The sequence below is a fragment of the Zootermopsis nevadensis genome, unplaced genomic scaffold, assembly GCF_977971745.1.
Source record: "Zootermopsis nevadensis isolate Lab colony 2312 unplaced genomic scaffold, Znev_1.0 Znev_ptg000020l, whole genome shotgun sequence".
Taxonomy (NCBI): domain Eukaryota; kingdom Metazoa; phylum Arthropoda; class Insecta; order Blattodea; family Termopsidae; genus Zootermopsis; species Zootermopsis nevadensis.
Genome location: NW_028259152.1, coordinates 14,645,054 through 14,668,905, shown reverse-complemented (window position 1 = coordinate 14,668,905; position 23,852 = coordinate 14,645,054). Strand labels below are relative to the sequence as shown.

General features: G+C 36.3%; 1 protein-coding gene and 1 long non-coding RNA gene across 3 annotated transcripts; one reads left to right on the top strand and one right to left on the bottom strand.

Moving 5' to 3' along the window:
* Positions 1-58: 58 nt before the first annotated feature.
* Positions 59-23,417, top strand: Hydr1 (abhydrolase domain containing Hydr1). Of its 2 annotated transcripts, none has more exons than XM_087351855.1 (8): positions 59-622; positions 5,571-5,740; positions 10,665-10,875; positions 12,419-12,531; positions 12,908-13,087; positions 18,059-18,113; positions 19,328-19,401; positions 21,904-21,989. In XM_087351855.1, the coding sequence occupies exons 1-7, from the start codon at positions 512-514 to the stop codon at positions 19,358-19,360; spliced, it is 873 nt and encodes a 290-aa protein (XP_087207981.1). In that variant the 5' UTR covers positions 59-511; the 3' UTR covers positions 19,361-19,401; positions 21,904-21,989. The 2 variants fall into 2 exon arrangements, with proteins under 2 accessions (XP_087207981.1, XP_021917181.1); XM_022061489.2 differs by lacking the exon at positions 19,328-19,401 and adding an exon at positions 23,197-23,417 and having other exon boundaries at positions 61-622; positions 21,904-22,069.
* Positions 15,808-21,906, bottom strand: LOC110828623 (uncharacterized). The gene is made up of 3 exons (XR_002542729.2): positions 20,458-21,906; positions 19,641-19,771; positions 15,808-17,392 (listed from the first exon to the last, which is right to left on the bottom strand). It is a non-coding gene; the product is annotated as an uncharacterized LOC110828623 (long non-coding RNA).
* Positions 23,418-23,852: the final 435 nt, after the last annotated feature.

The following is a 23,852-nucleotide window of genomic DNA, read 5'->3' as shown; positions in this document are numbered from 1 at the left end:
TATGTTATGTAATGAGGTATGACGAGAGCAACGGACAGAAGGTTACATAATGTTCAAGGACAGTACCTTGTAATATAAAAACATATTTATCTATATATAATAAAACTATAAAATCATTTGTATGCGAATTTACGATTACGTCACTAAATGATTTAGAAAACACTTATTCACGTACAATTATAGTTTGAGCATAATAAGCAATGAACTGGCATCGAGCAATCTAGGTCACACGCACCCGCGTTTTTGCTCAGCTTTTATTCAAGGACGTCATATCATACACGTTGACAGTAAAAAATTATTATTCATTTATTAATTTATTTTTACAATAGTTATTTGTTCAAAGTAAATCTAGTTGTTCACAATTTAAGTTCATTTATTGACAATTCCCGTCCGCCGCAGTGCGTACAAGACACGATCCTTCAGGTATCGCTTATTTCTCAGCGAGGACAGGAATGCGCTGCAGTGCTGCAGGAAAGTGAGAAGAGGCGGCAGGTTAATTTCGGTCTGTAAAATGGATTGGCTTCTTTCGTCATTAGATATTTTATTTGATTTTCCAAGATGGTATGTAGGTGCAATCGTCGGAACAGGATTTTTTACATATTATCTGCATGAAGCGGTGAAGGTAGGTTTAATAAGATATTGGCTAACGTGACTTGCATTTTTAAAATTTTGAGTTGTGGAATACACATTAAACATAGTTTCCATTATAATTAGATCATGTAGATATAGTGAGGAATATGAACATTTGCATATGATTTATGTGAACATTAACATAGTGTAACGTAAATTTTTACTTCCTCAAATTGTGGGTAACACATTCCAAAGGGTTTTTTTTAAAAAATGAGGACACAAAATTGTTCAAATTTTGGCGAGGGGGTGGTAGGGTTGTCACTAAATTATATCATACCTAGTGCATGAACCATCATTACGTAATAACGGATAAAAAATCACGGCAGAAATTTCTAACTCCAGAAAGTTGTACTGTAGATTCTTAGTACCTCTAGAATTTTTCAAACATAAAATCGAATACTAGAATGACCAGTGTTTTAATTTATTTGCGTATGAATATACATAGGAACTTTTATTTTTTACACAGGAACAGAGGAAATACTTTAAAACAGGATTTATTTTCTGGTTCCGAATTTGGAAGTGGATATACTATGCACCGTATTTCGTAACATTGTTTAAATTAAAGCCACATGAAAGGATTTTGATGAGTCTGATTTCAGTTTTACTAGTTGGCATCTGTATAATAAAATTTATAACAATTAATTCATAATTAATTAGTCGTTTCGAGAAGCAGTAGCAACGTGTGGGACATCTATTCAATAATCGAATATGATCGACTGATCGATTGGTAAACACTCCTGCTTCGTATTATGAGGTTCCGGGTTCAAATTTCGGCCCGGAGACCTGCTGTCCAAACTGAGGGTTTTTTTTTTCACAGTCTGTGGGGGCAAATGCTGGGATAGTACCTTAAATAAGACCACTAACGCTTCCTTCCACATTTTTTCCTGTTCACTATTCACTAGTATCCTCTGATTTCATTATATATAATTTGATCTACTGAAAAAGCATTGTTAAAGAAGTAAGTAAATATCATCCTTACCAGTAATCATTTCTGGTCTTTATTTAATTGTATCATTACATGATACTTAGACTTACAGTTTACATTTTCTTAGTTTTATTCATAGCCTGAAGACCAGCTATCCTGATAGAGGGTTAGCGTGGTTTTCCCATGTCGTCCAGACAAATGCTAGAATATTACCTAGAATCAGGCCACATCCTACTGTTCGAAACTACACAGCCAGTGTAGTTGATAAAGCGATGTTAAGTAAAGCAAATAATAGGAAATATTTTGTTCTTATAAATTAGGCCTGTGACATTGTATTTTATGGTCATGTCATATTTGTAACATGATGTGACATATAAGACATGAAGATATATTTGTATAATGTGTAAACTTAAAATAGAAACCTAGTTTTGTAATAAATGCATTTGTCTTCTGTAATAATTTTAATTATTCTAATTAGCTTCTGAGCCATCCATATATGGACATGTATATAGTTATTTATTTGGTATATTAATTTATTAATAAATATATTTTATTTGTAGTGTAATATTAGCCACTTTTAAACATAGCTACTAGGTAATTGCTGAGGGATTATTATTAATGTAGTTATGAGTGTGATTAAGTCAGTTGTAGTGTAATTTGTTCTTGGGATATCTCTTTGTAACTGTATTATATTTATAGGTATTGTTTGAATGTCACGTGTTTTAATTTGATTTGTTCCACATCTTGCATACTAACATCTGCAGGATGCATCTGTCAACCATGAAGTCTGTTTTGACCAGTGTCTTGCAAAAATGTAAAAATAAAGCAAAGCCACATGCACAGAACTGAAACAGATTGCCATGAATTTCTGTGCCACATATGTTTTCTTGACAGTTGTTAATGACGGAGAAGTATAAACTGATTCATTGTATTGCTTCCCACTGTCATATAAGATTTTAAATGCCAACCCAATGTAAATTAATATTTTAAAATTTTGTGACATTTGATATTGGAATATAACAGGAATAGACATATTTATAGCTTTCATATCCAATTACACCATAAATTTATTTTAATTCATTATACTTATGTTTGAATTGTTATACCTTTGGGGGTCTATAACATTTCATTGCCAGTGTTCCTTATATTGGTGACTGGAAGAAAACTGAAAATGATAGGTTGGATCCATTGTGTAAGATTTTATCTTTTTCTTCTTCTTCTTCTTCTTCTATGGCTCTCCGGTCTGTATACGGTCCATGGCCTCCTCAATTCTCCTCTTCCATTTGGCTTTGATTGAGGTTTTGAAACATCTTCCTTTTTACGGTGCAAGGTTGTTGGCCTTGCGACCAACCCCCAACCTGGAGGACCAGGGTACCTGTCTTAGTCTGACCTCTCCCCCTCGACCAATCTGGCTAGGGAGGCCCTACCAGTAGCTCTTGCGGTCACTGAGGTACTCAAGCCCCACCACCACGACAAGGTGCAGGTACCATTAAGTGGGGAAGATTTTATATTAGTATCTGTAAATTATGGCAAATATATATATATATGTATGGTCTAAGAGTTCATCTTTGTACAAGAGCACATGAAACAGTGCTATTGTAAAATCTGTTCCCTGAAATTCAGTGTTAGTAACCCTTTTTAACAATGAAACCAGGGACTGAAATTTGAAACTGACTGCACATTTCCATCTTATGCTGTGATCACGAATGCATGGTGCATTACTGCCATGCTCTTTTTGCATCCGTGGGGTAATACTTAGGTGTAGGGACAAATTTATTTACCTTTTGTCAGTGAAGTTTAATTTGTGGCTTTACATGTAATTATTGAAGATTTCTGTCTTCTGGGTTGTTGCGCCGTGTAATATGGTAGATGTTTACCAACGTTTCAGAGGTCATACTGCCTCCATCATCAGGGCGGTGAGTATGAAGATTTCTGTCTTCTGGGTTGTTGCACTGTGTAGTCTGGTCGATGTTTACCAACGTTTCAGAGGTCATACTGCCTCCGTCATCAGGGCAATGAGGATGAAGATTTCTGTCTTCTGGGTTGTTGCGCTATGTAGTCTGGTCGATGTCAACCAACGTTTCAGAGGTCATACTGCCTCCGTCATCAGGGCGATGAAGATTTCTGTCTTCTGGGTTGTTGCGCTGTGTAGTCTGGTCAATGTCAACCAACGTTTCAGAGGTCATACTGCCTCCGTCATCAGGGCGATGAAGATTTTTGTCTTCTGGGTTGTTGCGCTGTGTAGTCTGGTCGATGTTAACCAACTTTTCAGAGGTCATACTGCCTCCATCATCAGGGCGATATTCATCGCAACAGCGCAACAACCCAGAAAACAGAAATCTTCATACTCACCGCTGTGAAAACCTAAAATCTTACATGTAATTATTGGTTGCGCCTAGAGTGCACCTAATGTGTGTGTGACATAGGCAGTTTGTAAACCACACTATGACCCATAAACCATACTGAAATATTGTATAGCAAGGTATTTCTTAAGCAGTTTCACAGACATATGCTTCAGGTATCCTCCACTGTATTCAATATATTTTTTACATCACTGTGCAGATTTTCAAACATTTCTTTGACAGATGTTTTCTTTCAATTGAATAGTGCCATAGGTAACAGGAGGTGTGATGTCAGGTGAATTGAGAGGGAAAGGGTAGTCAGTTCCACTTGAAATGAACCACTACAGAAAGTGTCAGTGGAGATGCTGTAACAATTGTTAGGCAGTAAGCAGTGTGCTGCTGTCTTTCTTGAAACAATTGTTCCTGCAACAGTAAGTTTCTAGCATGACAGAATATCTGAAGGTCATGAAGAAAGAGCATAATAATTCTTTCATGCTGGATAAGAAAGGCTGAAGTCAAATATATCAGAGGTGCAGTGAGGATACCTTATTGCTTTTCTGACCATCCAAGTGACCCTTGTTTGACACTGTCGGTACAGTCTGTACTTGCTGAGAATGTGGTACAATGCAAAGTTTTGATTGACCAGTTAATCTGTTGTGATTTATGTTTAACTTAACATGGCACCAATTTAGTCAAAAATACATTCAAGAACTCTGGGAGATCAGAGCTGGGAATTATTAAAAAGATATGTGAATTTATGAGTGACAAAAATATAATGGAGTGACTACCAAATTTCTGTACAGAATTACACAAAATCCAAAAGAGGGTCAAGAAAGGTCTCAGAAAGATTAGAAAATAAAAATAACAACATAAAAATCAAGGACTCTCATTTGGAATCCCTGTCAGGTTAAAGTAATTTTGAGTTATCTACCTACTTAACTATACGAAACAATTTTTGTAATATTAGTTTCAACAATTAACTGCATTACAACTTGTTTTTTATTTGTAATTCTTAACTTTATATTAATTTTTTAAATACATAATCCTAGACAATGGCAAGTCACATGTAACTCTGCTTCAGAATAAGAAATATATCCATGAGGACCTGAAGATGATCCTAAGTGACTGAACCATGTTGTCCAGAATTGAATTCTACAGTGTTAATAATATAAAAATATTATGTGTGACTGAATCTTTTTCCTTTATATATGCTAATAAACCTTTAGGTTCCGTAACAGGCAGGGTATTTCTTGACCTGCTTGGTGACTATCAGCTTTTCAAAGAAACCTTTCACCATGAAGTTTCTTGTGTCAGTAGCATGTAGAATTTCTTTTAACTCAACAAAAACTACATTTGATTGTGTATATCCAGAACTTAACTGTGCTGTTCATATAAATGTAGGCCCTTCCATCACCTTATTTTTTCCCCACAAATTTCTGAAGAAAATAAATCTTTATTTATGTTGCCATTAAAAGATTGGTGGTACATGAACTCATAAAGTACTTTTTAAATGTGGCTGTGACATATATGCTCGCATTATGAAACAGTAAATTTGGTGCTATTTTGAGGGCATCAAAAAAAAACAAGTGTATAATTTTTATGTCACTTCAAATGCAAAATAAATGTTTTATTGAAGATCTAAACATAAGTAAAACATTATATTATTCTTTCAGCAACCTGTTCTTGCTTGTTCGAATGGAAAATTTAAGGATTTCTTGCTTGCACATGTACCAATACTGCGAGAAAAGTATTGGCCAACATTTTGGTGTCTTGAATCGAGAGCACAGACTGTATTTGCAAGTCTACTTCGGTCGAGGCTTCTTCCTAACATAAAATACCAGAGGTAAGTTTTTACTGATGCACTGACAAGCACAACTCTGCATTATGGTAGCATGCGCATGAGCCTTTTTACCGTGCAGTCCGGTTGTGTCACCATACTGACAAATTGGTGTTTGTTTATTGCAAGCATGACATAAATTAAACTGATCTAATCCAAGTCACAAAATTTATGTTGTTGAAATATAAATGTACATGAAAATGTGAAGATATATTTTTTTTTTTTCAACTTCAGAAGTAAGGCATATTTTCAGTAGATGGTATAACTATGTAACAATGTTGTGCAGGCAAAAGAGTAATAAGAAACTAGTAATTTTAATTCAAAGTATATCCATTTTAAGCATGCTCACAGCGAAGACCAAAACGGTGCCTACTAGCGTCACTACATTTCTGCCTGTTTACATGTAGCAACATGTGAAGCACTGATTGAATTTTAGTGAAATTTTATAATGGAAGTCTTACTAAAATTTGTTGACAACAATAATTGTAAATTTTCATGGAGACCCAAAGGCATTTTTATGCGAATCTTCGGTGTAATTTGATAAATATTTGTTTGAGCATAATATATTTTGGACAGTAGTAAATTAAAATATGTGTTTTATGCCCAGTACACTTTTACACAAGTCTTACAGTTTTAGATATAAATGACATTTTTTTTTATAACTCTATTACTAGGACTTGCTGATTATGAAAAAATTTTGCATGAGAGGTTCTTGCTTAACCACCCTGCTAATTTTTATGCTATTTGTAAGAGAGCAACAGAAGTGAGCTGAAAATCTAGACACAATAATAGAATGAATGAACTGGAATTATTATGCATATTTCCTAATTTGTTATTTGAATAAGTGCTTCTATAACCATTGTATCTTAGTTCAACAATGCAGTATTTAGACATTATCAGATACAAACAAAAGTCAATATAAAATTATCACATCTGATTTTCTTAAAATACTCTGATGTGTTTTATTTTTTGCTTGGCTATCATTTGTGGTTGTATCGAAACTATCAAATGTTAACCATTCCCAATGTTAATTCAGTGGATTCTCTACAGTTTTCTGAGATTTTAAAATTATTGTTACAGTTGTGACATGCATAATATTACTTATATCATAAATATCTTTTTAACATTGAAATATAAAAACAAAAAATATGTAATTTACTTCCATTTTTGGCCAGTATGTGTACATGCAGCAGTATATTCCATAATCTAATGTTTTTCAATTTTTCCATTTTTCTACATTCAAGCGATGCATTAATATTTCACCAACTAACTCCCCGGTAGCAGAACCCGCAGATCAAACACCAACAACACCAAAGCCCACCACCGGCCACTATCATGAGCCAAGTCCATTTACCATTCTCACAGCCCACCTCCCTAAGATTCACCTAAATATTTTTCTCTCATCTCTTTCTTGGTCTGCCCAGTGGTCGTTTTCCAGAAGGATTACCCACCAAAACTCTCTATGCATCCTTAACCCCCAATGCATGCTACATGTTTAGCCCCCTGGAGCCTCCTTCATTTTACTATCCTCATTATGCACTATTATAAATTCCTCACATTTCATCTTCCTGAGCACCTTGTTTTCAAACACTTGTAATCTTTGTTCTTTTTTCAAAGTAAGAGACCATATTTCACATCCATACAAGACAACAGGCAAAATTATAGTTTTGTATAGCCTGATATTCAGTGTTTTGGATAGCAGTAAAGATGATAAGCTTTTGAATTGAATAAAACAAGCGTTAAGCGAATGTATTTCTGTATGTATTGTTGTTCCCAGATACTTAAATTTTTAAACATTTTCAAATGATGTTACTTATAATTATGTTGCTGATGTTAATCCTGTATTACGCCCATGTATTTGGTTTTGTCTACATTTACTTCTAGGCCTATTTCCTTGCTGTCCTATAGGAGAGTTTCTGCATTCTTGGTTATGGTACCCACACCATCCCCCAGCAAATTGACATCAGCTTCTAACCGAGTCATGTGCCTTCCTAAAGTCCACAAATAGATGGTGTATTGACCCATTACACTCTCACTTTTTCTCTAATATTTGTCGAATGCAAAATATCTGATCAATAGTTGACCTATTATGGCAAAATCCACATTTATCATCCCCAATAGTTTCATTCTTAAATGGCGTTGACCGTGCCAGAAGACTATTCGATAAAATTTTGTGTAACGTTGACAAAAGAGATATACCTTGGAATTTACTGCACTCAGTCACCTGATTTATGGGTAGGGAGAACAATTAATTCTTTCCATTGTTGTGGTAGTACTTCCTGGTTCCACATCGAGACTCTCTGTGTGCAGTCCTATCACCTGTATTGATTAGTTCCGTTGGAATTGCGTCTATACCTGGAGATTTATAACTTTTTAATTTCCCAACGACAATTTCATCTTCATTAAGGCTCGGTTCCGGGATGAAGGGCTCTGCTGTATGTACTTATGTTCTTTAAATTGATCAGCTACGTGAACGTTTAGTAACTTACTGTCTGTGATGTCATGTGAGTCCGCGAGCAGATCCCCAATCTCGTCCTTGATCAAATGTATCCTAGGTTTTTACCCCTTCTTAAATTCACATATGCCTCTCTTCAACTCTCTGATGTTTTTATTTTTGTTGTTAGTTTCCAACTGCCCTATCTGATATTTGAAATTTTCTTATTCCTCAAAGTTCTCCTGGTTTCGCGCCTTACGCTGATATACCTATTCCTCTATATTCACGTAGCTATTTCAGTCTAGCGTGCTACCTCCGTCTTACGAAGATAGAGAATTTTTAATCAAACCATGCTTTATTTCGCGAAATTTTATTATACCCTACACTCTCCTCAGCTGAAATTTTCATGTTATCCCATATATTTCCCTGTGCCTTTTTGACGCCTACTTCCCTATTATCTGTATTCTCTTCAACGTTCTCTACGATTGCAAACTATTCGAAATTTTTACCTGATATTCTTGCATAGTTTAAACATCGCTCATTCTTTTGACGTTGAAATTATCAATCATGTATATCTGCCCACCTGTTTTCTGGTCGAGAGTTTTGCTATCACTAAATAATGACCACTATCAGAGTCCGTTCCCCGATTAGATCGCACGCCTACGATGTTTGTCTCCACCGATCCATTAGAACGTGATCGATTTGATTATGGGTTATCCCATCAGGGTAAGTGCAGTTGTACTTAGTGTAAGTCATTTTTACCATTTCGCATGGTTTTATACGCCTGACATGTTCATCTAATTTATGATCCCACTTACTGATTAAAATTGGATTTGGGTTTTAGTAGTGCTGATCTAGAGAATGCACAGAGCTTTATCTCTAAATCCCCTGCATATCTTTACATAATTATGCTTAGGCATTAACTTTTACTTTTATGAGATGGATGAGACATGTAGCATGTATGAGGAACTTGGAAAAATATTAATTTTGATCAGAAACAGTAAAGTAAGTAGCCACTAGGTAATCTTAGAGAGACAGAAAGAAAGAAAAACAAAGTTTTTAGAGAAATAGGGTGCTGTGGCTCACTGTCCTGAAGATGGAAGCAGCAAGTACCTTTGCAACATCAGTAAACTTGGTGAAAGACTCACGGGTTACAAGCCGCGTCATGTGACTTTGTAACCCGAGTCTCTTTCATCAACTTCAGTCGCCGCAAAAGCTTCACTTTATACAATGTTTTCTACATTTTCCGGTACCCTTTACGGGTCCCCAACTTTTTAGTTGGCTTGATCTATGGACATTTGGTAGGACTCCTTGGACGAGGGATCGGCCCGTCACAAGGCCTCTACCTATTTACAGGACAGCACAACACAGAAAAACATCCATGGCATGAGTGGGATTCGAACCCACAGTCCCCGCGACCAAGCGGCACAAGACCCACACCTCAGACCGCGCGGCCACTGCGGACCCCCAATTTATATTCTGTTCCTCAAATAATGTGCCATTATGACAAGAAAACATTGATATTATGTTGAGAGAAGTTCTATTTTCTGCTAGTTCCTAATATAGTTACTAGAATACAAATGTCACTTCCTGTATTCAAACGTTCTTACTTAATCACCGCAAACACATTATGTCATGATCACATGACTTGAACTTGACAGCGTTTTGGTGAAAGTGCATAACATTCATAGAGGCAATAATGATAAATAAGTCACAGCTGGAAAGCATAATGGAACAATGTACAGAGCAATGAACAAACTTACAGTGATCTAAAATGATTCTAAATAGAGGTCTACATTATCAGTGTGCTAAGGTGATGCACATCTGGCTTGAATGTACTTCACATTTCAACACATAGGTGATAAAGCTTTATTGTGCCATAGATATTGAAAGTTAGCTTACTTTTTGTGTCAAAATCATTAAAATGTTTAAGATTATTTGTCCTCAAGTTATTTGAAATTACTGTATAGTCAAGTGTTCATTTTACATTATTTTGGCTTATATTGGTGACTTTTTTTTTAATGCTAGAATCTTTGTTTTCAGTAGTTAATATATCCATGTTGAATTTCTTTGCTGTTTGTAGTTCATTCTACTAAGTAGTCGTTGTTATTACATGGTTACCAGCAAACAGTAAAATGTTCAAATTTCTGTCTTCTGGGTTGTTGCGCTGTGTAGTCTGTTAGAAGTTTACCAACGTTTCATAGGTATGTAAGACTTGAGGTTCTCACAGCGGTGAGTATGAATATTTCTGTCTTCTGGGTTGTTGCGCTGTGTAGTCTGGAAGATGTTAACCAACGTTTCAGAGGTCATACTGCCTCCGTCATCATCGCCCTGATGACGGAGGCAGTATGACCTCTGAAACTTTGGCAAACATCGACCAGACTACACAGCGCAACAACCCAGAAGACAGAAATCTTCATACTCACCGCTGCGAAAACCTCAAATCTTACACGGTAAAATATTCAGTTGCCCTCATTTAGTCAATTCTTATTTCAGGGAGATCTTGAAGTTGAGTGATGGTGGACAGGTGGCATTGGATTGGCTGGAAGAAGGCTGTCCTACCAATGCACCAATTATCATCATTCTTCCTGGTTTGACAGGGGAAAGCCAGGCAGAGTATGTTAAGTGCCTAGTAAATTCAGCCAGCCGCATCAAGTTAAGAGTGGTTGTCTTCAACAATAGAGGTCTTGGTGGGATTTCTTTGAAGGTGATATAATTAAGACAGCTCTTGCAGATGATGTACGGATGATTTGATGGTCTTGTTGGCTCACAATATTTCATATAAAACAATGAACAGTAACAGTTATAAGAAGGCTTTGGTAGAAAGATATGAATAAGAGTATGTCAAAAAGAACCTTATGGAAACTGAATGTGACTTGTTCAAATTGATGGTGTTCAATGACCAAGTTGTATGGACGTTTCCAGAACAACAGAAAATTATGTCATGAAACTTAATGTTATGATGTAACCACATCACAACGCATTACTCAGAACCAAAATATTTTTGATGCACTTTACTTTTCTCTCTACCCCCTGTATTGATATGACCAGTAGTGTGACCATTAGTTATACCAAGTTTCATATACCTAGGGGATGTGTTTCATTTTCGTCATCAGGCGATGCTGAACAGCCAGAAATTTGATTCTGAAGTTGAATATCCAAGAAACTGGTGTCTGCAAAATTATGTCAAGTTTTACTCTACATAACGGACTGTTTCCAATTATATCTCAACAGAAAGCAGTATTAGTTGGTTCATATACATTGCTGAACAATTTGGTTGTTGTTGTTGTGTGTGCGCACGTGCATGTGGGTGTGGTGTATGCATGTGTGGCTTCTTGTAATATCTTTTCAGAAGTATGATTTTCCTTTGTGAAGTGTTTTATTTTGTAACACATGGCTGGGCTACAGGAACTGTGCAAGCTTAATGGGTCTTAATGTGGTAACTGGTCAGGGAAGTTATCTACATCTTAACGAGTACTTCTGGGAAGAACTTATAATTCCCATTTCCCCTCAAATCCTACAGTTTATATGGTGACAGTAGTAAGATGTAGAAATTAGTAATTATACAGTTTTATGATCCATTTATGGGTGTAATTTACACTAGTACATAACCATGATAAAGAGGTTACATATAACCTCAAAATTTTTTATATACAGTGTCCCAAAAGGATGCCTACACACAAAGTTAATACTCTATATTATAATGTGTGATGTATAATTTTTGGTACATCTTGTATATTTGTTTTATTAGTTTTAGTTTTATTTTAATGAGGATATTCCTTTGTTATTCTGATTTGATTTTATTGTAAATTATTTTATTGGTTTTGTATTATTACCTGTTTACAAAGTTAACATCATATGAAACAAATAATTTCATACAGGATTTTTGGTATGTTGATTATCTGTATTCATCCAAAATCATGTTGACATTGACAAAAGGATGTTTAAGAAGTACATAAGTGGAGTGATCCCAAGTGGCTTGATATTCATACCAAGTATTATGAAAATTTGTCTGTTTGTTCAAAAGATGATACAGTTGAACAGGCACAGTGATGAAAATGCACATGGCTGTACACACATAACATGATGTCACTGTAAGAAAATTAGATTTTCTTTTAAAATAAGGAAAGTAGGCCAAGAAATAGATTAGTATTTTTAGACAATGTTCATGTTATGTAAAGGCCCAAAAATTTAAAAAGTCTTCAAGTTGTTGATATTGAAATGTGATGGATTGTTTGTTGTTATTGCAGACACCAAGAACATATTGTGCTTCAAAGTGTGATGACTTGTCAGAAGTTGTAAATCATATTAGGTCTCTGAATCCAGGGATCCCCCTTGTAGCAGCTGGTGTTTCTATGGGAGGGTATGTTGATTTTAAATGCATGTTGTGATATTAAGTACATAGAATGATGAAAACAATGTGGAAAATTCACCAAATCATTTCTGTCAGTATTACAAATAAATTTGTATGTATATAGAAAGGAATTGCTGTTTTGGCTGCCAGTGAATCTTAGAAAAACCTAACTTTGTACAAAATGGCTGCCACTTTTTTTATTGTAACCTGAAACTTTCTTATGTTTGGCTTGCTGAATCTTCTCAGCAGAGGAAAGTGTAGGCATATTTGTAATATTCCTTCACACACAATTTTTCATGCACAGCGTACATGCTGTACTTTGAAGACAGAAAAGTTTTATGAAATCTGTTGATACTTTTTGTGTTTTATGGTTGATTTCTTGCAGACTTATATTGGGCAACTACTTGGTATCACAGTTTTCTAAGCCAGACAAACCAATCTCAGCTGCTATGGTAATATCAGTACCCTGGAATGTATTTAAAGGCACAGAAAGCATTGAGAAACCAGTCCTCAACTTATTGTTGAATAGACATCTTGTTGGAGGTCTCTGTAAGAATATTCAAAGGTAATTAATACAATGTAATGTGGAATTTAAAAAGTTAATTTAACCATTTTATCCTTACTAGAGCAGGGCGCTCCTTTTGGAGCTCCTAGGGAGGGTTGGTCAAGTTTGTAAAACGCCACCATCCCCGAATGGGGGGGTTTAAACACTTGACAAACCCCCCCTTTGCGGGGTTTGGTTGCCTTTTAAAATCTTGAGTAAGACACTAAACTAACCCCCTTCGGAAGGGTTAGTTTAGTGTCTCATTCAAGTGTTTTAACCCTTGAGTAAGAAACTAAACAACCCCCCGAATGGTGGTTAAAATACTTGACGAACCCCCCCTCCGGGGGGGTTGGTTGCGTTTTAAATTCTTGAGTAAGAAACTAAACTAACCCACCCGAATGGGGGGTTAAAACACTTGACAACCCCCCCCCTTCGGGGGTTAGTTGCGTTTTAAAATCTTTAGTAAGACACTAAACTAACATCCCCTTCGGGGGGGGGGGGGGTATTTAGTGTCTCATTCAAGTGTTTTAGCCCTTGAGTAAGAAACTAAACTAACCCACCCGAATGGGGAGTTAAAACACTTGACAACCCCCCTTCGGGGGGTTAGTTTAGTGACTCATTCAAGTGTTTTAACCCCTGAGTAAGAAACTAAACTAACCTCCCGAATGGGGGGGTTTAAACACTTTAAATTCTTGAGTAAGACACTAAACTAACCCCCTTCGGAAGGGTTATTTTAGTGTCTCATTCAAGTGTTTTAACCCTTGAGTAAGAAACTAAACAACCCCCCGAATGGTGGTTAAAATACTTGACGAACCCCCCCCTCCGGGGGGGTTGGTTGCGTTTTAAATTCTTCAGTAAGACACTAAACTAACTCCCCTTCGGAAGGGTTAGTTTATGTCTCATTCAAGTGTTTTAACCCTTGAGTAAGAAACTAAACTAACTCTCACCCCCAATGGGCGGGTTAAAACACTTGACTAACTCCCCCTTCGGGGGGTTGAATGCATTTTAAAATCTTGAGTAAGACACTAAACTATCCCCCTTCGGGTTGTTAATTTAGTGTCTTATTCGGAGCACTTTCTCTAATCTGATTTTTTACTTCTTTATGTCGCTGTTCAGAGGCCAACTGTTCTTGGTCAGTCAGCTTTCTACGTCCAACCCGACCCTTGCAAATTTTCGTCTCATTTCTTTCCCTCCTGTTTTTGTTGAATACGTTTTTCTACTTTTATCAATGTAAGTCTTACTTCGCTTTCCTTCATTTGTTAAATAATTCTGTTGTTTTAGTTTTTTACCTCGCTGTTCAGAGGCCAACTGTTCTTGGTCAGCCAACTTTTTACGTCTAACCCAGTCCATACATATCTTCGTTTTTTCTCTTCTACTCTTGGTGAATAAGTTTTTCTACGTTTATCAATGTATGTCTTCCTTAGCTTTTCTTTATTTGTTAAATAGTTCCGATGTTTTAGTTCTTTTCGTCGCTGTTCAGAGGCCAATTGTTCTTGGTCAGTCATCTATCTACGTCCAACCCCACCCTTACAAATCATCGTTTGTTTGTTTTTTGCTCTTCTGTTCTTGCTGAATAAGATTTTCTACGTTTATCAATGTAAATTTCCCTTCGCTTTTCTTTATTTGATAGATAGGTCAGATGTTTAAGTTTTTACGTCGCTATTCAGAGGCCAATTGTTCTTGGTCAGTCATCTATCTACGTTCAACCCCACCCTTACAAATCTTCGTCTGCTTTTTTTCCCTTCTGTTCTTATTGAATAGGTTTTTCTACGTTTATCAATGTAAGTCTTCTTTCGCTTTTCCTTATTTCTTAAATAGGTCTGATGTTGTAGTTCTTTACGTCGCTGTTCAGAGACCAACATTTCTTGTTCAGTCAACTACTTACGTCCAGCCCCACCCCTGCAAATCTTCGTCTTAAAATCGATCAAAAGTCAGTTTTCATGATACTTTCGTAATCGTAATATATCGAATGAGTATCAGTTTACCTTGTAGGAGTTGTTGGAGTTGGTACTTCAAATACTTGATAACTTCTTCTTTCACTTTTCTGATGTTTTAGGCCGACTGTCAGTCAATATTCAAGAATGCGATGTGCTGCTTCTGGAGCAGTGATAATGCGACTGGGTTGATAATTTTTGATTTCTTTGTTGTGAAGCGTTATTTGTTTACTCTGTATTGTTGTGTTGTACTCGGCATTGTTGTGTTCCACAACAATGCCGAGTAAACAAATATCTGTTGACATTGTTGATGACGTAATTTATTGACGACAACGAGGAATCACAAATTTTTATAGTAAGATAAGATAGACCACCTTACCCGAGGCCCACCCAAGGGGGCGAAGCAGGCCTCTCACCTAAAAGTAGTGTTGAAGTTAAGAATGAGTTTTACCTCCACAGATGTTGAATGCCATCGTGGCATGGTGCTTAGTCACAACATAGTGTGGATGATTCATATGGATAATACACTTTTTTTTCTAAGGAAGTCACACATTTTAGATCACATTCAGACCTTTTCATCTTTATTGACTGCACATCTTGGCTTACACACAATCTAGCTAGCTGTGCCTCTAAATTGTTAAACCCAGAGTAACGTCCAGCCAGTAGCCCCATAATATAGTAGTGAAAAATTTCTTGTTCATGTATAATAACAGTCAAATGTTTATAAACTCACAGTTTATCCTTTGTTACATCTAATTTAATGTAATGTAGTAGTGTAGTGAATTGGCCATGTTTAATTAGGAAAGATTATATAAAATTGCTTTATTAAGTAGAACATGTGTACATTAGTATAAGTAGCAAACATTACAATCTTATAATCTCGAAGATTTGTTCTCAGTGGCAGGTGAAGTTGGGATCAATTTTTGGACATATCTTAACTTCCCATTAATCTCCTGGCATTGTGTTAACCACCACCATGAAACGTAACACTGATTGTAAAGTGATTATAAAGAGATAATGTTATGCGTCTATCTTGGTTCATGACTGTAACAGGTTAGTTACTTAGTATAATTGTGTTGAAATATGTGGAATATTTTTGTGTAGTGAAACTTATGATACAAGCACAAATTATAAATTCTGAACAAAATCATGAAACACTGAGAAGTGATCAACTTCAGAATTATTAAGTGACTTAGAATTCCTTCTAAAACCTGATTAATTTTATTGGTTATATTTATATTTATATATATATATATATATATATATATATATATATATATATATATATATATATATATACAGTAAAAAACCCTCAAGTTGGACACCCCTTTATATTGGACACTTTTAATTGGAACCAGTGAATGTCCTATAATTTTACATGTCCACAATACCCTATATCATGGACACCCCTTTTGTTGTAAGTTGGACAGGTTCGTGCACTTCACTTCGACGCTTTTCAAGGAAACTTTTTCAGTTGCATATTTTGTTATTTTGAATTTCTGACTGATGAATGCCTCATCTCTAGAGGATTATCTTATGGACATTGAACCCATCATTGGAATGCATTGCAAGTGTTTAACTATTCTTTTCCTGAACCCTTAACTGGACTACAGTTTTGCAGAAGACACAGTTTTAACTCCGCTTGCGTTTGAGTTCAGACTGTGTTAACAGGAAAGGAATTTTTCTTTTTGCGATGGGGAAGCGAAAGTTGGTGGAATTAACTTTAGAAAATGTTATTGAGGCTGGGGTGTAATGCGCAATGCATGGGAGTGGGCTTCAAAAGATTATTATTAATAATACTATTGTCATTAATTCTTAATTCAAGTAGTTAGTGCATGTAAGTAAACAGATTATATTTTCATTAGACCACAATCTGATTTTTCTTTTTCCCTCTATCTTGGACACCTCTGTAAGTTGGACACATTTTCGTGGAACCCCAAGTGTCCAACTTAGAGAGGTTTTACTGTATATAATTTATTAGTTGTATGAATAAATAAATAAAAATCAATAACGAGAAGCCTGATACTCTATTGGCTTGTTAGTTAACCCAGAGCCACATTCAGATGTAAGTGCAGAGTGGCAAGATAAGTAGGTTAGGTTAAGAATTGTTCCATTCTTTTCCTGCAGAGGATTTCCTATTTTTTTTAAAGTAAAAACTACTCTCTCAAAACTCACTTTAATCAATCACGTTATCAAGCCATCGCCTTAGGTTTATGGACAGATTGGTCATGACATAGTTTCATAAGGTCAAAGTTACTACAGTTACTAAGACCACTTGACTATGTCGTGGTTGAGATGATTTAATCCTTCTCATGGTCACTGGCCAAACTTACAAAGAGTGATTTATTGTTTGTACTCTGGCCCTCCTCAGGTCACTGGTAGAATAAATTACCTGCCATAAGATAAAGTATTTGGGAGTGTTAGCATTTACCGTAAATAATACAGCAAAAGATAAAGAATACAGGTTAGCTTAAAAAGCAATATTGTCACCCAATGAATTTGAATAGGAAATTACTTACAGTTAGAGCTCAGCAAAACTGAAATTCTTTCACTGAATCATTTGTGATTTTGTTTGTTTGTCAAAGGTTAATCTTTTTGGTGAAGATTCTGTCAGAAACCCTTTGGGGATTTCTGGAGCATTAGGTCTCTTGCATTTCTATCAAACAGAAAATTACATTTGCATCCAACCACTATATGGGTATTCATCATGGTTATATCTGGAAAGTCCTATATCTGTTCCTGCTACACGTCAGTACTAGTTATAAAATAATGGTTATGTGAAATACTCCCAAACTCTAGTACATATGATGGAGATAGAACATATATGTGCATGTGTAGTCCTCAGAAGGTTAAGAAGACCACAAAATAAGGTGAATTAGATAATCATCTAAACAAAATATATGATATGAAAAAATTGTCCATTAATAACTTTTTTTGCCATCTATATGTGTACTTGTTGTCCTCCACTGCAAAACAAATATCCATAATCATAATAGATAAATTTAAATCTTAATAAAAGCAGCGATGATAATGCATAACACTTTTCTTCTCTTGACAGATTAAAACGTGATAAAGTACCCCAAGGACCATGGGATCTGGAAGAGGTTTTGAAGGTAAGAATGCTGCTGTTTATAGATAAATAATATGATTTTTCATTTTCTGTTCCTTTACATTGGTTAGTTAGAAAAATTTATTTTTCTTAAAAGTACTATAAAAATTGGGGTGTACATATTTTCTAGATTGCATGTAGTATTTTGATAAATATGGTACTTGAATGTTTGGAATGTCAAGAGAACACATTTTCCATCAAACTATATATGTGTATGCAATCTTAGGACTACAGTATGAAAAGGAGTAGTGATATTGAAACAGTCAATAAAGATTTCTTTTAAATTCTTAGGTGTTTTCTTTTTCCATCAGTAATATTAGCATGGCAGCCATGCTTACTTGTTGGTTGTAGCAACACATTTACCACTTAATATCCTTAGAGTACAGACACTCTGTGTGGTAAATGACCGTCACAAAATTTAAACTGGTGTTGAGGTAATTTTTTGTAGCATGTAAAACAACATGGCAGTTACAGTCAATCTATATTTGGCATTTTGTTTCATGGTGGTAATTAATTCAAAAATTGGAGCTAGGCATGTGAAATGTATGGAAACATATGATAAACATATGTACAAGTTCTGTTAGGAAATTCGTTTTTGTTATAAACATCGAAGACCCACGATCTGAAATAATGAAGATACGTAATGTTACAGTCACCCTCTATATTTATATAGAGGCAGGCTAACCCAAATCTTAGATTTTGTGTCTTTTAAGAGACCTACAACATGGAGTAACCATCTTTAACTTTATCTTGGTTTTAATATAAGTGTAAGTTAGCCCATTGTTGCTCCGAGGTCTTCAATTACAGACATGACGATAGGACTAAACTTTGAGGTTATGTAATGATACACAGATCTGTTACTTTGTGGTGGGCCATGGGTTTTGGCTGCACAGTGTAAACTTGGTTGAGTCCACCCATAGACATATAGTGTTCAGGGGGTGTATGGGTTATTTTGCTGATAGCTGCAAGTAAGACAGGTCAAGTACGTAGATCTTGGTGAGGTTAAATTACCAAATGCCGAAAGAACATCAGTCCTGAGTATTCTAATTATAAAAGTAAACTACAAGGAAAAACCCGGCAAAACCTCAGCGGCATTGACAACGGAATCTACAAAGTCCAAAAAGCTTTCACTGACGGACTGAAATCGGCAGAAACTCCATGCGAGATTAAGTCTCGAACAATCGCCCATCGTTTGCATTACCCACCCTACTGTTTTAGGAAGGAGAACCAAAAGGATTTCGTCCTTCCTGACTAGGCCCAATTTAATCAACGAATTGGCCTTCATCAAAAAGGTCAGTAATGCTTTCGGAGATATGACGTCCACCGTATTAATGGACCTAACCAATCCTAACACCACGTGCATATGAGGGCTGTGAATGGAGGACGTTCCAGGTTGGTTCAAAGGGACTCTTTTACCCATTTTGTCGGGACGAGTAGGATTCTGTACGGGTATTAGCTCATCAGCCGAAGGGAGATCACCAGTTTGAACCTCAGCCAATTTAACGTCAACCGGAAATCCACGTCCCATTACCTCCACATGAATCGTCGAAATTTCCTGCTCCTGCTGTGTTCTCAAAAAAGGCCACGAAGCTCGGACAGCGGACCGGTCGCATTTACCCGAAACTTCTCGCACAGCTTCACTAGGTCCTCCTTGCACAGGTCCTAGATCCAACCAACCGTCGAAGCCATGAGAGAATAAAAAGGGAAACAAATTAAAATATACAGTTAAACAAAATCACCTCAGTAATATCTACAAGATAATCCATCAAAACCGCAACACCATGCCCCGTATAGACCAAACCCCCGGTGTCCTACTGTCGGGACGCATTCAACGCCCCCACCTGACAAGCTTGTCCCCTAGCTCGGTCAAGTATAAACAACAGCTGACGCAGGCAAGGTCGGCAGGACACTAGACGACCTGTCTGTGCCACACCCTGTCCCAACAGCACGTTCACCACTTCACTCCTAACAACTTCTGACTCTTTAAAAAAATTAGAAATACCAAAAGACAAATCAGGAGCGGTCACAAGACCCAAAAAACAAAATTTATGAAACTACGCTCTGCTACCAGTTTGCGCCCTACAGGCGATCGTGACAATAGACTGAAATAACACCCACAGACCCGGAGGTGGTACGGCCGTAGGATTACAGAGGTTAAAAGCAAAATAATATAAAAGCAGTTCCAAATAATCAAAATACATTAAAAGTATAAATTAAAAAAATACATACAGGATGAAGTCAAACAACGAAACCAACAGTCAAACAAAACTCACTCTTCTCAGGCTCCGGCTGGGTTACGGACCAGCAAATTTCGACATATCCAAAACCAAACGCAAGATCAGACCTACCTTACAACAGGCAGGAAAATTTAGTCTTCAGGCTCTCCGGCGAAATACTCTGCGCGGCGAACACACACAGACTGCCCGTCGCACTGCCTCGTAAAGGCATCGAAGCCTGTGGCTCCAAAGATCGCGGTGATGGGGGAGATAAGTCACTCCGAGCCATAAGGCATGGCTCAGAAAGTAACCACGTGAAAGGTATAAAAGTATTTAGGTAATATACAGGGTGAGTCAGAAGTATGTTTACAAACTTCGTGTGCGTGTTCCTAGATCAAAAATAAGAAAAAAGTCTTCCTATGAACATGCGGTCGCAAATGCTTATTTTTCAAAATAATACCCAAAAATAAGTTCCAATGTAAGCTTTTATTACCAAGTATAAGGACAGGGATGTTTCTTTATAACAGATGCTCAAAGGTTGCTCCTCCATTCTCCACACATGTACGAGCACGTACACAAGACTGACCAATTCGTTCATACACACCAGGGTTTCCTCGAATCATCTGGCATGCATTCTGCACACATTCCCATAGGTCGTCTTCATTGTTTACGGGTGTTGCATAAACGACGGACTTCAAGTGACCCCACAGATAAAAGTCCAATGGAGTCAGGTCCGGTGACCTCGGTGGCCATGCTACTGGGCCACCTCGCCCAATCCATCGCTGAGGGTACTGTTCATTGATATGATCTCTGACATGACAGGAAAAATGTGTTGGGGCTTCCTTTGTGCACAAACATTTGCCTTCTTGTATTCAGTGGCTCATCTTCAAGGAGAAGTGGCAAGTGTCTTCTTAAGAATCACCGACATGAAGGTCCTCTTAAGACGCGATGGAAGCATGTGTGGACCAATAAACATGTCGCCAACAATTCCTGCCCAAACTTTAATTAAAAATCTTTGCTGGAAGCTGGATTCACTTTGATATAAAGTCAATTCATTGAAACTTATTTTTGGCTGTTATTTCGAAAATGAAACATTTGCGACCCCATGTTCATAGGAATTTTTTTTCTTCTTATTTTTAATCCTGGAACATGCACACGAAGTTTGTAAATATACTTCTGACTTACTCTGTGTATTGTAAGGTAATATAATTTAAATGGAGCTGGTTTAGGGTCAGGTCCAATAGCAGGCTTTTTTGGTTAATCTTAAACCTTTTGGTTCCAATCTTAGAGAGCGGGTCAAGGTATTCTACCTTACGAATGAACATATTTATATTAGATATACGAATATGCTGACGTAGACTTTATATTCTGTTCTGTCTGCTGTCAAGTACATATGCAGTTTCTTGTTCAGTGTATATTTCTTTCATTTAGAATTTTCAGCTGTATGATACCGGAGACTTGATTATGGTTAGAGAGACTGATTTGGTTTTATTATTAATTTAAGCATGGTAAATCACCTTGTTCAATACTGTAATAATCACATGTCACTTTCTAACCATTCATCTCTTACCACTCTAGAGCAAGACAATACGGGAGTTTGATTCATCTTACACCACAAAACAGTTCGGCTACAAAGACGTAGAATCCTACTACACAGATGCCACTATCCATGACAAACTACACAAAATTGAAGTTCCATTATTGTGCCTCAGTGCAGGGGATGATCCATTTCAGCCTTTGGAAGGTAATTTTTTATAAAGTAAAACCCATTTTCTCTAGACAAAGTCTAAAATAACACTAATTAGCAGTGTCATTATTGATTATTGTGATGGTAGGTAAGTCTACAATCTTTACTTTCACTTATCATTGAAATATCAGTGGATTTTCTCTCGTCATTTGGCCTGAATAATAGTATAATAATAGTAACGCAACTGTTACAGGAATATGTAAACATTTTTTTTTCTCAGTATAAAAATTTCAATTTTAGAGTATATATAATCACTTATTGAAAATCCGGAATTATTAAAAATTGTGATCGAGGGTGTTAAATAATTTAAATTGTCAAATACTTCCCACATTGTCGGGTGTGCGCAACAGAAAGAAAACTATACTTGACGTACCTAGTCAGACTTGTGAGGAAAATGTATTAATATTCAGCATAAACTAAAGGAAACAAATATTAATGGAAATGTTTCCAGTTGTAAGACACTAATTTCTGCAGCTGTGGTAAAAGGGAGTATGTAATATAATACCATATTTTATAATATAAGTTATTTAATTCCCATCATTACTGTTTGTCAACAGCAAAGAGCTTACAATAGGCAAACGGTAATAAAAATATTCAACACTGGAAGGAAACAGAATAAAACAAAGTTAAACTAAACCAAGTAATCAATGTGTACACTATCCCATTTTGAGAAAATGTCCTCAAAGGAGAGAGTGTTGTTGCTGTTTGCCCAGAAATCTGCACGTGTCATTTGCAGTTCTCGCACACGTAACTAACTGAAGGACTATACGTGTGGGTGTTTGCACATGTGCCTATGTAACACAGCATAATATAATATAAAGATGATTAGAATATGTGGACTAGTGTAAGTTGTGGTGTGAAATCCACCAATTATAAAATGTGAAACTAACCACAATCAAATTTTACTGATGAAAAAGAAAGAGTACAAATTTATGTCAGTGGATGTTACTGAAGACCTACTGTAGCATTGCGCTAGGGTGATACAAGTTCACATGGAATGCGCTTAATAGCGTGATGCATGGATGACATAGGTTAAAAAAAAATGGTGATCCATGGTTCAATCTAAAAAAAATTGTTATACTCAATCTACTATCTCTGTCTTAATAAATTTCAATTTTTTTCAGCAATTCCTCTGGAGGAAGCGAATAAGTCCAAATATGTTGCTATTGTTGTAACAGCACGTGGTGGTCACATTGGGTTCCTCGAAGGTCTTTTTCCTCTCTTTCATGAGCAGTACATGTGTCGTTTCTTCACACAATATTTCACTGCTATATTTGCAGATGGCTCAGATCTTTTTGCTGCAATCGAGAAACCTACAAATACATCGTGTATAGAGCAAGTTTAATTTATTGCATCATAATGTAATCATGTAATTAACACAACCACATTCCAGAATGTACTATAGTCATAATTTGTAACAGCACCGCTTAAAGTGGCTAGTATTATTTCCTTTATTTTATAAAAACAGTTGACAATACAACATGATGATTGTATTGTAATAACAGAAGTGAGTTCCTCATTTAATGGAAATGTCGTGTATGCAGTTACTTTCTGAAAGGACAGGTCTGTAATTTAAAGATGATCTGTCATGTTTGATGTGATGATGCTGTAATGCTGAAGGTGCTAACCTTGGATTAGGAACAGAGGCAGAACTATTGTAGAGTGATCAGAGCAGGTGTCTTGGCACAGTTGGTAATGGGCATTGGCTACAGGAATTCATTTTTAAATTTAACAAGTCTGAAAAGATTGAATCCATACTGAAGTACAGTTTTATCTGTAA

Bases quoted from the DNA above. Each gene is read 5' to 3' on its own strand.
- Hydr1 (XM_022061489.2), top strand. From the start codon at position 512: ATGGATTGGCTTCTTTCGTCATTAGATATTTTATTTGATTTTCCAAGA. The intron at 5,741-10,664 runs GTAAGTTTTTAC...TTCTTATTTCAG, and splicing joins CCTAACATAAAATACCAGAG to GGAGATCTTGAAGTTGAGTG. The intron at 18,114-21,903 runs GTAAGAATGCTG...TTACCACTCTAG, and splicing joins ATCTGGAAGAGGTTTTGAAG to AGCAAGACAATACGGGAGTT.